We start from the raw sequence: 15,211 nt of genomic DNA on the forward strand, positions 1-15,211 counted from the left end.
GTTCCTACCTTATCAGTGGAGTCGATGGTGTGACTGAAGAAGCTGCATGATGTTAATTTTCCTTATAAAGAGAATTTCATTAGTATAAATATAAAATCATAAATAAATATTCAGCCTGTAATTTCACCTCTAGTCTCACCTAGAACCCTGCTGCAGAACACACACATGCAGATGGTTATTAGGACGGAGACGAAGCACACACACATTACAATCACATTTCTAATCCAGTCGTTAACATTTCTAGCAGGCGGCTGTGAATCTGAAGCCTCTGATGAAGATCCATTATTGCTGCCACCTAAGCTCCTTTTTCCTTACCAATGTTGCTGCATCGTCGCCACCAGGAATTTCGAACTGGCGCCATTTTTCCTCTCTTTGAATGAAACCAATGTTACCGCTCTAAATCCACCAAGTTATGTTACCGCCTAAATCCACCAATGTATTCGGGTCTGCCGCTTTGATACACGCCACGTGAGTGACAGCAGAACGCCGCAAATAAGGACGAGGAGGAGAGAAACGATCGGGTCTGATTGGTGAATAAATAGGGTTTGGTTTTACACAGTGTGAGTAAGTTTGACTGATATAGCATCTTAGATTGTTGTAAGTAAATACGTGAACACGTGAATGCAGCATCTGAATACAGGGAAATACTATATATGCACGTGAATCGCCGTCATTTAAAAAGAAGATCGAATGTATGTATGAATCGAGATCATGATTCATTTTTCGATTAATCGTGCAGCCCTAACACACACACACACACACACTACTGTGTTTCTCTCTTTACACACACACTACTGTGTTTCTCTCTCTCTCTCTCTCTCTCTCTCTCTCTCTCTCTCTCACACACACACACACACACTAAAATCGCATACACAATACAGGTTTTATGCAAATCCCACTGTATCCATTGGCAACCGGGGACTCTTCCCACCATAAATACATTAAGAAAAGAATAAGTCAGTGATTTCAGAATAAAGTCCTGCACTCTGATTGGCTGCCAGAGTTGTGTGGTGACAGCGGGCGGAGTCAGGGGTGTGAGTGTTTTGTCCCTGTGTGATTGCCGTACCTGTGATTGTGTCTCGCTCAGGGTGAGGAGGAGCGTCTCCACCGACTTCTGCAGCCTGGAGCTAACACTCCACATAGACCCCGCCCCCTGAGACATCTCCAGCCCCTCGTCAGCGTCTGCTGCCCCTGACAACGGGCTCCAGGTGTCTGTCTCAGCCCCGCCTCCTGTTAGAGGAAGAATGTTGTGTCTTAACTAACCATTAGCAACGTCGTGATAATTAGCCGTAGCAATCATAAAGACAATCATATTAGCCATGCTTATGTCAAAACTAATCATTAATTATAATTATTCATTTGCTGATTCACAAGCGTTTACCGCTAACCAAAAATACTTTATACTACCTGATATAGCGAGTTCAGCAGCTCGAAATAATCTGTAATCATTAGCCATTAGGGCTAGCCAGCTAGCAATGATTTTAGCTAGTCTTTTTTTTCTTTGCTAATGCTACACTAATTAGCTAAGATCTGATCATGTCTTGACTAGCACCTTCAGCAGCTTTAGCTAATGACTGCAAAGGTTTAGGATACAGTTAGCTAGCGTAATAAGCCATGATGCACAGTAACTGTGACACACTGCTGGACGTCAGGCAGAAGGGGGCTGACTATTCTAGCAGATTAGCGTATCATCTGGAGCTGCTCTATCCGGCCATCAGAGGCTGCTAATTTTCAGCCAGATTTAGCCACAACAACCAGCCAACCATTAGCCAGGGTTAGCTTCCAGAGTGAAAAGGGAGTATCGTTAATGTAGTGACTCACAAAGAACACACCTGTGTGTGTGTGTGTGTGTGTGTGTGTGTGTGTGTATATTAAACAACATCCTGGTCAGTAATTACATAAATGTCAGACATAAACCAGTCTGACAGGACACACATGAACAGTATAAGCACTCTAACACTGAGGTAAACTTTACTGGTGTGTGTGTGTGTGTGTGTGTGTGTGTGTGTGTGTGTGTGTGCGCGAGCGTGAGCGCGATGGAAGTGGCAATACAGTAATAGCCACATACCTGCTAATGTTATCAAATAAAAAAACTGGATTTTTAAAAGAATGAAGAAAAATACATTTCCCGCTCTTTTTGTTTTACGTATTTTCACAGTAAAAACAGGAAATCTTTCAGTAACATTGTAATGTTTCTCAGAACAAAAGAAGTCAGGGTATTTAGCGTTAGTGCTTAATGCTGTAAGTATAGGTATTGTAGTTTTAGCCTTGATCATAATCTAATCAACAAATCTGAGGGATTCTCCACTTTCCATCAGCTCTGTTTATTCTCTTTTTTCTTTTGGAAGACCTGTTTTAAAGCAGTGAGTAAAGGCCATTTCCATCAGAACTACTAACACACACTAGTAACCACAATCTTCTTTTTTTTGGCTGCTCCCATTAGGGGGCACCACAGCGGATCATCCGTCTCCATACCCCCGTCCTCTACATCTGCCTTTTTCAAAACAGTCACTAGTAACCACATTAAGGTAATGTCTCTGATATGGCGAGCATCCAGCTCATTCAACACTTTTAAATGATGCATAAAAATTCAAGGGACCACGGAGACTTGATACATTTTAATGAGCCAGGTGTATTAAAAAATTTACTGGATGTCACACATCAACACCAAAAAGACCAACACCAATACAATACCAGCAAAACTACTAACATAGAGCAAACACCAAATGAGTCCATCAGTTCATAGATAACAAAGAATAGTATAAAGGCCACCGGCAGGGCAGCATCTAGAGCAGAACCCAAGGGATATACAGTCTTTAAGTGCAGTAGAAAAGCATCTGTCCAGTAGTCTACCATCACTTCGGAGAGAACCCTTAGCTGGATGCAGGAGGAACCATGGCAGCTAGATGACAATGAGCCCTTTTGGGCCACTCTTATTTGTCCTTGTGCTACTCCTCAGTCATAAAGACCCCTCTATCCAACAAACAAACAACAAACATTTAGTGCTAAGCCTCTTCTAAAGCATATTTACAAATGGTACATACAAAGATACAGCAGGTGCTTACTCACATCTGAGCATAAGAACAACTGTTCCTCAAAACAAGGCACCAGCAAAGGACACACACTACACACTCTACACACACTACTTCCTGCCCGATACTCCTTCCACACACACTACTTCCTGCCCGATACTCCTTCCACACACACTACTTCCTGCCCGATACTCCTTCCACATACACACTACTTCCTGCCCGATACTCCTTCCACACTACTTCCTGCCCGATACTCCTTCAACACACACTACTTCCTGCCGATCGCCTTCCACATACACACTACTTCCTGCCGATCGCCTTCCACACACACACACTACTTCCTGCCCGATACTCCTTCCACACACACTACTTCCTGCCCGATACTCCTTCAACACACACTACTTCCTGCCCGATACTCCTTCCACATACACACTACTTCCTGCCCGATACTCCTTCCACACTACTTCCTGCCGATACTCCTTCAACACACACTACTTCCTGCCCGATCGCCTTCCCCACACTACTTCCTGCCGATCGCCTTCCCCACACTACTTCCTGCCCGATCGCCTTCCCCACACTACTTCCTGCCCGATCGCCTTCCCCACACTACTTCCTGCCCGATCGCCTTCCACACTACTTCCTGCCCGATCGCCTTCCCACACACTACTTCCTGCCGATCGCCTTCCCCACACTACTTCCTGCCCGATACTCCTTCCCCACACACTACTTCCTGCCCGATACACCTTCCACACACACTACTTCCTGCTCGATACTCCTTTTACACACACTACTTCCTGCCTGATACTCCTTCCACACACACTACTTCCTGCCTGATACTCCTTCCACACACACTACTTCCTGCCTGATACTCCTTCCACATACACACTACTTCCTGCCTGATACTCCTTCCACACACACTACTTCCTGCCTGATACTCCTTCTACACTTCCTTTTAAGCACATAAGCCCCTCGGATGTTTGAGTGACCCTAATGATAGCACTAACTATAGCATGCCAAAGAGACTATTGGAAATAATGCAACAGTAAAACTATTACACAGTCTTTCTGTGAGAAGTGTAAGTGAATTTACTTTTTATGGAGAAGATCCTAGCATTAGAGGAGTGCATCCAGAGTCTAGGGAGAATTAATGAGTGCGAGAGCAGTCCAGGTTCTGCAGGGGAAAGTCTGGATGCCCTAGGTGGAGTTAGCATTCCCCCGACATCTCAGCGGCAAAGTGCTAACACTCGCCAACGGGAGCACCATTCCTCTCCGCATCACGTGTCCAACAGGTATGCTCTCCTCAATAAAGCACCCCCTGAGAAACCTGAAAGAGCTCTGGTTACCCAGACTATTTTATAAATAACCCTGTAGACAGCAGTGTCATTATAACAGACCATCAATTACAAAGTTTTACTCCTATTCAAGAGAACGACTTCATTTCATTTATTTCCTCATCAAAATCATCAACCTGCATTCTCCATCCCTCACCTACAAGTTTCCTCAAACAGATCATTCCAGAGGGAATTGAACCTGTTTTAAAATAATAAACTCTTCCATTAGCACTGGTTTTGTACCAAAATCAAACTGCAGTTATCAACCCCCTAATTAAGAAACCTGACCTTCACCCTGTCAGCTGTCCAACTACAGTCCAATATCAAACCTCTCCTTTATCTCCAAGATTCTAGAAAAGGTTTTAGCACAACAGTCCCGACCCTTCATCTGCCCCCTTACCCACCTGGACAACAAGGACTCATATGTATGAATACTGGTCATAGGCTTCAGCTCAACATCCAACACAACCATCCCTCAGCACCTGATTGAGAAGCCGAGCCCACTGGGCCTGAACACTGTAGCATCTGGGTAAGGGTCATTTATACTTCATGTCCCAAGCATTTCTTTTAACCCTTGACATCAGCATTTCAATTAAAGGATGAGCACCACAGCTTACACTTTTATTGGGGGTTTTCATGCCACAGTGTCGTACCCCCACCCCAAAGATACAAACAGGATAATCCCTGACCTCTCCAGCTGACTTCAGGCAGCATTCAAATGATAACAAAAGCCAGTCTCTATACCTTACTCAGTACACACACACAAACACACACACACACACAAACACACACACACACACACCCACACACCACCCCGAAAGCCAGATAACCCCCCTTGGCTTCTCTGGTTGACTTCACAAGGACCCTCAAACCATAAAACAATTCACTCTCAAAACTCGGCCACAGTACGTCTGAAATGTGACATACACACCCCACCCACACACACACACCCACCCACCCACATACACCACAAGGAAGCATTCTTTTATTAATAAAATAATATATAAATATAGCTGCAAGCAGCGATGGCGGGCCCTCGCACTTTTGTTTATCGATATATGCTGCCTCCCAGAAAACAATGCACGGTGCGCAAGTGCATCAAGTGGGTAAACATCAGTGGACTATTTAGGGCCCAAGCACCGAGGAGCAAGCTAGAATGGCCTGCACCGAAAGGTCCGAAGCCCTATTGTTTTTGCTCGGGTTTATTAGGGCCCGAGCACCAAAGGTGCGTAGGACCCTATTGTAACCGTGTCGTTTCTTTATTCTTCTTATTATTATAATTTTTTTTTAAATGCTCGAAAAGTCACAAAACTTTGCGAAAAGTCGAAAGATTAGGTACGCCATGTCCCTCGAAAGTGGATGTGGCAGAACCGGCTCAGTAGCGCCACCTATACACGTTCAGCGGTGTGTGGCTCGAGCTATGTTTCACGTACATGTCTGAAAATCGGTACACACACGTAACACAGTAAGACCTACAAAACAGTCTCTTGGTACGAAATCCGACACCCAACAGGAAGTCGGGTAATTTAAATTGTATGAGCAAATTTTTGGTAAATTTTGCCATTCGCACGTGTTACATTTTAACAAACTCCTCATAGAGATTTGTTCAGATCAACACCAATTTTGGCTCGCATAATCTAAAGGCCTTTGCGATGTTAAATTGCGAAGATCTAGAGTTTTCATCGAAGGGCGTGTCCTTGGTGGTCTGACAAATTTCGACGATTCGCCATGAAAACGGAAGTTGCTATAACTCGGACATACAATGTCCAATCTGCCCCAAACTTCACATGATTAATAAGACTCCAGATCTGACCAGATCTACAATTCCATATTAAGTAATAGTCATAGCACCACCTGCTGGCAACAGGAAGTGTCATGTTTTACTGTGCAATGAACTACTCCTAGAAATTTAATGCCATCCCCTTATTTTTTTTAGACAGTCTTATCGTAAGACCTTTGCACTAGTGAATTGTGAAGATCTTGAGCGTGCGTTAAAGGGCGTGTCCATGGCGCTGTGACAAATTTCAGTGTCTTGCCATTGGAATAACAGTTAAGATTTGTTCAGATCAACACCAAATTTGGTAGGCATAATCTAAAGGCCTTTGCAATGCTACATTGCGAAGATCTAGAGTTCTCGTCGAAGGGCGTGTCCTTGGTGGTCTGACAAATTTAGAGGATTCGCCACGAAAAAAGGGAAGTTGCTATAACTCTGACATACCGATAGGTGCGAAGCCCTATTGTTTTCCTTAGAATTTATTTATTTATTTATTTTTTTTATTTTTTTTACACACATTGGCCATTTGGGGTCCCTTAACATGCTCGAAAACTCTTGAAATTTGGCACAAACGTCAGAGTCCTTTGTCACTAGGGCCGGACAAAGGCTGGAATACGGGCGTGGCAGGGGGGCTCTGTAGCGCCCCCTGTAATTCAAAAACAAACATTCGTGCACAGATCGGGCAATTATGTACGCACATGTACGAGAGTTGGTACGCATATAGACCTCATCGACCCGAACAACTTTCGCCCTCTAAACTATGAGCTCCGCCCAACAGGAAGTCAGCCATTTTGGTTTGTTTTATAAGTGCATGCGGTGAACTTTTAAATACTCCTCCTAGGGAATTCATGCGATTGACATCAAACGTGGTGAACATGATGCCGAGACATTGCCCTTGCTAAATTGTGAAGGGATTTTTGATATTTTGAACGGTGCTGCCATGGCAAGGCAACAAATTTATGGCGAATTCAGGGAAACAGGTAGTGTCTAATATCTAAAGCAAAAAATGTCTTATTCGGATGACGCATGCTGTGTATGTTCAGCCAAGGATTCTGATCGCATCAATGTGCCTATTGTGAATCTCGGACATAGCGCCACCAACAGGCGCCAGGAAGTATGTCAGTCACAAAAGGTGGATTTTTTAGACAGTATTTATGCGATTGACACCAAAGGGATTTTTGATATCTTGAACGCTGTTCTCATGGCAACGCGTCAAACTTTACTTGCGTGCTTAGATTAACTTGAAATTTGACACATACATCACATTTTTCGGCTGTTAAGTGTGGACAAAAAGGTCGGACAACAGTGTGTCTCTTAAGTGGCTCACTAGCGCCCTCGTTTGTCTAAAATGTGGGGTTTGTTTTACCTACAGTCCCCAAATGGGTCAGTAACAACATAAAATAGTCCACTGATATTTACCCAGTTGATGCACTTGCCCACCGTGCATTGTTTTCTGGGAGGCACCGTATAGCGATACACAAACGTGCGAGGGCCCGCCATCGCTGCTTGCAGCTATATTTACACTTTAAAGGTTTATTAAAGTACCTCTGCTTTAATGCTGTCTCTTCTTTTAAGGCTTAATGTCAAAGATTATATAAAATTATCTGCTCTTTACTTTCCTAACAAGGGTGCATTTTATCTGATCATTAATACACTTTGGATAAGACTTTAAGTTCTCCAAAGTAAGTATAAACCGGGAACCACCCCCACAAACGCATGAACAAAGGAAGTTTCTCCATCAAAAAACATTCAGGCCTACGATTGGTCATTCCACCAAAGATGGGTGTGGTTCAGGACCTTTAAAATGTCTTAAACCCAACTAATCATTGCTCGGAACGGCTGGGACGCTCGGAGGCTCAGAAACTATTCTCTGAGACTAGCTGGCTTTACCTTCAAGAACAACATCTGCTCTGATCTTTAGGAGAACATGGAAGAACGTCTAACTGCCTCCTAACAGACTCTTCAAGAATTTTATTTGTCTACCGCATCTGGACTCTTGTGCAACAAGCCAATGCAAGTAACCATTTTACCAACCAGTCTAAATGTGTGTTTAAGCTCGAGCCCCTTAATTTAAGGTGAATTTGAATTTCTCGTTTAGGTTGTGATTATTTTTAAGATTAAGCTTGCCATTCCTTTTCTTTCTTTCTCTCTTTTCTTCTTTTCCCTCCTCTTCCTCCTTTTACCTATTCTTAACTTTTTTTTCCTCTATCTTTCTTTTGTATGTTTGTGTAGTTAGTTTTATGTTGTGTATGTCTCGTTAATTAAGGCGTGTTGTCATTAATGACTGTCTCTGAGTGTCGCTCACATTTCAGCGTTCCTGCAACATTCGATCTGAACTACATGCTCTATTAATTGTACGGTATAAAAAAAAGGGGGTTGCGTCTTTCTCCGGGGAGACACCTCTTTTATAGAACTAATAGAAAATTATACTGTCTGTTCGCCGGACAAACAGTCCAAATAAGTGTAACGTTAATTCTATTACCGTCAATTCAACAACTTAATTTAAATATTTAGGAGTAACTATAACCTGGTATAATCACTTAAATATTTGCCTTTTTGCAAGCTAAATTCGCTACAACACTCTGTAACTGGATCCTGGACTTTTCTGACTGGGAGACCTCAGTCAGTCCGGATCGGAAACAGCATCTCCAGCAGCACCACACTGAGCACTGGGGCCCCTCATGGATGTGTGCTCAGCCCAATGCTGTTCACTTTGCTGAGTTATGACTTAACAAAGTTCGCCATTGACACGACCGTGGTGGGTCTCATCAGCAAGAACGATGAGTCAGCATACAGAGAGGAGGTGCAACGGTTAAAAGCCTGGTGTGGAGCCAACAACCTGTCTCTGAACGTCGACAAAACTAAAGAGATGTTTGTTGACTTCAGGAGAACACAGAGTGACCATTCTCCACTGGATCCTCTGTGGAGATCATCAAGAGCTCCAAATTCCTGTGTGTTCATTTGGCTGGTCACTCAACACCAGCTCCATCACCAAGAAAGCCCAGCAGCATCTCTAATTTCTGAGAAGTCTGAGGAAAGCTCATCTCCCTCCCCCCTTCCTGACCATGTTCTACAGAGGGACCATTGAGAGCATCTTGAGAAGCTGCATCACTGCCTGGTTTGGGAACTGCACCGTCTCGGATCGCATGACCCTTCAGAGGATAGTGAGGACAGCTGAGAAGATCATCAGAGTCTCTCTCAGACATTTACACCACACGACCACACACACGCCTCACACACACACACACACACACACACACACACACACACACACACACCCTGACATCCACCCTGCACCCTCCTGCCATCAGGAAAGAAGTATTTTGGCATCACATCCAGACTGTGTAACAGCTTCTTCCCTCAAGCCATCAGGCTTCTTAACTCACAGAACTAAACTGAACTGAACTTACACACACACACACACACACACACACACACACATCTGTGTGACTGAACGGTACACACACTTCCCACTCACACTGCATCACTTCATTACCATAAACTGTTCACATGCTGTTGTTGCACATCTTTTCTGGACTGCTGCTTTTTGCTCTTTTTCCACAACATTTTGTTTACATTTTTTGTTAATTACAATGTTCACTTTACTCCTTTACACACACCAGTGTGTAATACACAACAGGTTTACTGCCGGTGCTATTTTGTGTTTTGTGTATTTGTCCTACACTGTCTTGTTGTCTTTGCACTTTTTGCACCAGATTGCACACGATGCACTTTCTGTGTTGAGGACACTTACAGTTTTCTGTGATTGTTGTTGTATGGAGCACCAGGGTTCTGGAGAAACGTTGTTTGATTTCACTGTGTAATGCGTCAGATATTTATGGTTGAAAGGACAATAAAAGCTTCTTGACTTGACTTGACTTCTGCTCACATCTACTAAGGAATAACATTTATGGAATGTATCAGTCAGGACTTAGGCTTCATCATAGCACAGAGATAGTGGTGCTGGTTCAACCTTAGTGTCACTCTTGAGTCTGGTTCCTCTCATGGTTTCTTCCTTCTGTATCTCAGTGAGTTTTTTCTTCACCACAGTCTCCACCGGCTCGTTCATCAGGGACAAACTTACACTTATAAACAACATCTTCATTTTTATCTCCACATTATCTGTGTAAAGCTATAATGCTGACTACATACATTTCAAAATAAAATAAATTTTAAAAGCTGCACTTGAATTCCCAACATGCTACAGGGCTTTTTAGTGAATGTCATTTCTCTCACAGAGAACGTGTGTACCACAGTGATGACGATGCGCTGCTCACCTGGGTGGGGGATGGGCGGAGCTCCGCTAATCTCCTCCATTTGGGCAGCCATCTTTAACAAGTCCATTAGCAAATGATTCATGCTGTTAGAGAGAGACGGGAGAAAGAAACAGGCGAAATATCTGTTAAGGTGGTTGTTGTTCCAGTTGTAATCAGAATCAGGTTAATTAGCCAGGCGTGTTTACACACACAAGGAATTTGGATTCAGCTGTTAGTGACTCTCAAAGTACAGACATAAATAACACTATACATTCAGCTTGGACTATACAAGACTAAACACACAAGACAAAAATACACTATACAAGACAAAACACACAAGACAAAAATACACTATACAAGACAAAACACACAAGACAAAACACACGAGACAAAACACACAAGACAAAAATACACTATACAAGACTAAACACACAAGACAAAAATACACTATACAAGACAAAACACACAAGACAAAAATACACTATACAAGACAAAACACACAAGACAAAAATACACTATACGAGACAAAAACACACACAAGACAAAAATACACTATACGAGACAAAAACACACAAGACAAAAATACACTATACAAGACAATACACACAAGACAATACACACAAGACAAAACACGAGACAAAAACACACTATACAAGACAAAACACACAAGACAAAACACAATATACAAGACAAAACACACAAGAAAAACACACTATACAAGACAATAACACACAAGACAAAACACACAAGACAAAAATACACTATACAAGACAAAACACACAAGACAAAAATACACTATACAAGACAAAAATACACTATACAAGACAAAACACACAAGACAAAACACACTATACAAGACAAAACACACGAGACAAAAACACACAAGACAAAACACACTATACAAGACAAAACACACGAGACAAAAACACACAAGACAAAAACAGACTATACAAGACAAAACACACGAGACAAAACCACACTATAGCGGACAAAACACACGAGACAAAAACAGACTATACAAGACAAAACACACAAGACAAAACACACAAGACAAAAACAGACTATACAAGACAAAACACACAAGACAAAAACACTATACAAGACAAAACACACGAGACAAAAACACACTATACAGGACAAAACACACAAGACAAAACACACTATACAAGACAAAACACACAAGACAAAACACACGAGACAAAAACACACAAGACAAAACACACTATACAAGACAAAACACACAAGACAAAACACACTATACAAGACAAAACACACGAGACCAAAACACACTATACCAGACAAAAACACACGAGACAAAAACACACTATACAAGACAAAACACACAAGACAAAACACACAATACAAGACAAAACACACAAGACAAAACAGACTATACAAGACAAAACACACAAGACAAAACACACGAAACAAAACACACAAGACAAAACACACAAGACAAAACAGACTATACAAGACAAAACACACAAGACAAAACACAAGACAAAACACACTAGACAGAACAAAACACACAAGACAAAACAGACTATACAATACAAAACACACAAGACAAAACAGACTATACAAGACAAAACACACAAGACAAAACACACAGACAAAAACACACTATACAAGACAAAACACACAAGACAAAACAGACTATACAAGACAAAACACACAAGACAAAACACAAGACAAAACACACTAGACAGAAGAAAACACACAAGACAAAACAGACTATACAAGACAAAACACACAAGACAAAACACACGAGACAAAAACAGACTATACAGGACAAAACACACAAGACAAAACACACAAGACAAAAACAGACTATACAGGACAAAACACACAAGACAAAACACACAAGACAAAAACAGACTATACAAGACAAAGACAATGAGGGACAATACAGACAGTATGACTGTTTAACAGCGATGCAGATTATATAACAGATCAGTGATGTATATAAAGTGTAAGTGTGCATGGTAGTGCAAATAATTGTATTTAAGACTGTTAAGACTGTACAATATACAGCAGTAACAGTGTGTCACATGTACGGATGATGTGATGACTGACAGTTCTGATAGTGCAGCACTTATAAATCTGATATGAAGCAGGGAATATATTTATGGTGAGTTGTTAATGAGGCTGATTGCCTGGGAAAGAAACTGTTCCTGTGTCTGAGTTTTGGTGAAAAAAATTCTGTAGCACCTCCAGAAGGGAGAAGGGGATGTTACCGAGGCGATTGTTGGTGCGGATGTTGTTACCGAGGCGGTTGTTGGTGCGGATGTTGTTACCGAGGCGATCGTTGGTGCGGATGTTGTTACCGAGGCGATTGTTGGTGCGGATGTTGTTACCGAGGCGATTGTTGGTGCGGATGTTGTTACCGAGGCGATTGTTGTTACCGAGGCGATTGTTGGTGCGGATGTTGTAACCGAGTCAAATGTTGGTGCGGATGTTGTTACCAAGTCGAATGTTGGTGCGGATGTTGGTGCGGATGTTGTTACAGAGGCGAATGTTGTTGCGGATGCTGTTACAGAGGCGATTGTTGGTGCGGATGTTGTTACCGAGGCGATTGTTGGTGCAGATGTTGTTACAGAGGCGAATGTTGTTACAGAGAAGATTGTTGGTGCGGATGTTGTTACAGAGGCAATTGTTGGTGCGGATGTTGTTACCGAGGTGATTGTTGGTGCGGATGTTGTTACGGATGTTGTTACCGAGGCGATTGTTGGTGCGGATGTTTTGTACGAGGCAAATGTTGTTGCGGATGTTGTTACAGAGGCAATTGTTGGTGCGGATGTTGTTACCGAATCAAATGTTGGTGCGGATGTTGTTACCGAGTCGAATGTTGGTGCGGATGTTGTTCCCGAGGCGATTGTTGGTGCGGATGTTGTTCCCGAGGCGATTGTTGGTGCGGATGTTGTTACCGAGGCGAATGTTGTTGCGGATGTTGTTACAGAGGCGATTGTTGGTGCGGATGTTGTTACCGAGGGGAATGTTGTTGCGGATGTTGTTACAGAGGGGAATGTTGGTGCGATGTTGTTACCGAGGCGATTGTTGGTGCGGATGTTCTTAGGTTTGTGTAGTAACAGTGTGTACAACAGAAGCATAAACCATTACAGTGTAGCATCTAAAAAACAGGTCTTCTGTTCTACAGGAAGTTGTAAAGGAAATAAAACTGGTAGGTAAATCAGTATGTATAATAATTTACATGCAGTTAGAAATAAGGGGGTGGGGCTAAAACACAACCATATATGGTAATGATCAAACTGTGTGTCTATGCTCCGATGAAACACACATTGTTCCTCACCTCTCCTGTGTGTGTGCTGGTGTCAGCTGTGATGTCACCACCACTTCCTCCTGCACACACTCGTCCTTCTCCGTTGTCCTCTCTCTCTTCTCATCCTTGTCCTCATCCCTTTCTCCACTTTTCCACCGCTGACGCACAAACAGGAGAGAAAACACAGACAAAAAGCTGAGCATGTCGAGCGTCTCATTCAAACACCGACCTGAGTGTGTGCAACACACATTCAAATAAATCCAAACATGCGCACGCACACACACATATATACAAAGCGCTGCCATAACAACAGGTTCACCTTTGGAGACACACTCCACCTTTCAGTACACAGAGGAGGAGACACATGTTAACACTGGGCAGTCACATTGCTGAAATCTGAAGGTTCATGACGCTCTAACTTCAGACTCCACGTCGTCCCTCATCAATTAAATAATTATTATGCAAATGAGTGTGAAATAAAACCCAGCAGCTCAAATTGTCTGTGTAAATGTGTCCCTTTGTGTCCACTCAGTGTGGATTTCAGCACAGTACCACCATCAGGCTGACTGCAACACCGTAGTTCTCAGGGAGAAGGTTAGAAAAACCTGAACAAATCCTGTAGTGCTGCACTGCTCAGATCCCTTAATACACTGACATACCCCTTCTGTCTGTGTGCTGCTGCAATGTGTGCTGGGATACCATCGCGCCACTCCTCCTCTTCTCTCAGTCCCTCGTTTAAACTCTGCCCCCTGCTGGTCACACACAACATTCAGTGATGAAGAATAACACAAAAGCATAAATGAGTTTGTGTGTGTTGTTCCATATCGTTAAGTGTAATGTTTGTGTGTGTGTCTGTGTGTGTGTGTGTGTGTGTGTGTGTGTGTAGATACTGTACCAGTAACTCCTCACTGCGCTCGTCCTGCTCTCTCTCTCCATCACTCGGCAGGTTAATGCGATTTATCTCACTCTGTTTAGCAAACTCCACAGACATCTGCACAATTACCTACACACAGACGCCCACAAACACACACACACACAGCTTTATTAACCTAACACCACCTGCCTTAAACACACAAACACCTTATCCCATTCTCTCACAAACCCACTGTCTCTCACACACACACCCTCCATCACCCCACTGTCTCTCACACACACACCCTCCATCACCCCATGTCTCTCTCACACACACACTCTATCACCCCACTGTCTCTCTCACACACACCCTCTATCACCCCACTGTCTCTCTCACACACACACACACCCTCCATCACCCCACTGTCTCTCTCACACACACCTCCATCACCCCATGTCTCTCTCACACACACACCCTCTATCACCCCACTGTCTCTCTCACACACACCTCTATCACCCCACTGTCTCTCTCACACACACACCTCTATCACCCCACTGTCTCTCTCACACACACACACCCTCCATCACCCCACTGTCTCTCTCTCACACACCTCCATCACCCCATGTCTCTCTCACACACACACACCTCCATCACCCCATGTCTCTCTCACACACACCCTCTATCAC

The 15,211-nt window shown here is 43.1% G+C and overlaps 1 protein-coding gene across 1 annotated transcript in view; it reads right to left on the reverse strand.

Annotated features, from left to right (window-relative positions):
* The window catches only part of akap9 (A kinase (PRKA) anchor protein 9), a 127,697-nt gene that overhangs the window by 72,856 nt on the left and 39,630 nt on the right, over nucleotides 1–15,211 (reverse strand). Inside the window, 5 exon segments of the mRNA XM_046858757.1 lie at nucleotides 767–1,230; nucleotides 10,414–10,496; nucleotides 13,703–13,830; nucleotides 14,332–14,424; nucleotides 14,568–14,675. Coding sequence (XP_046714713.1) covers nucleotides 767–1,230; nucleotides 10,414–10,496; nucleotides 13,703–13,830; nucleotides 14,332–14,424; nucleotides 14,568–14,675 — 876 coding nt within the window.

Source organism: Silurus meridionalis, chromosome 10 (genome assembly GCF_014805685.1).
Source record: "Silurus meridionalis isolate SWU-2019-XX chromosome 10, ASM1480568v1, whole genome shotgun sequence".
NCBI classification, from domain to species: Eukaryota; Metazoa; Chordata; class Actinopteri; order Siluriformes; family Siluridae; genus Silurus; species Silurus meridionalis.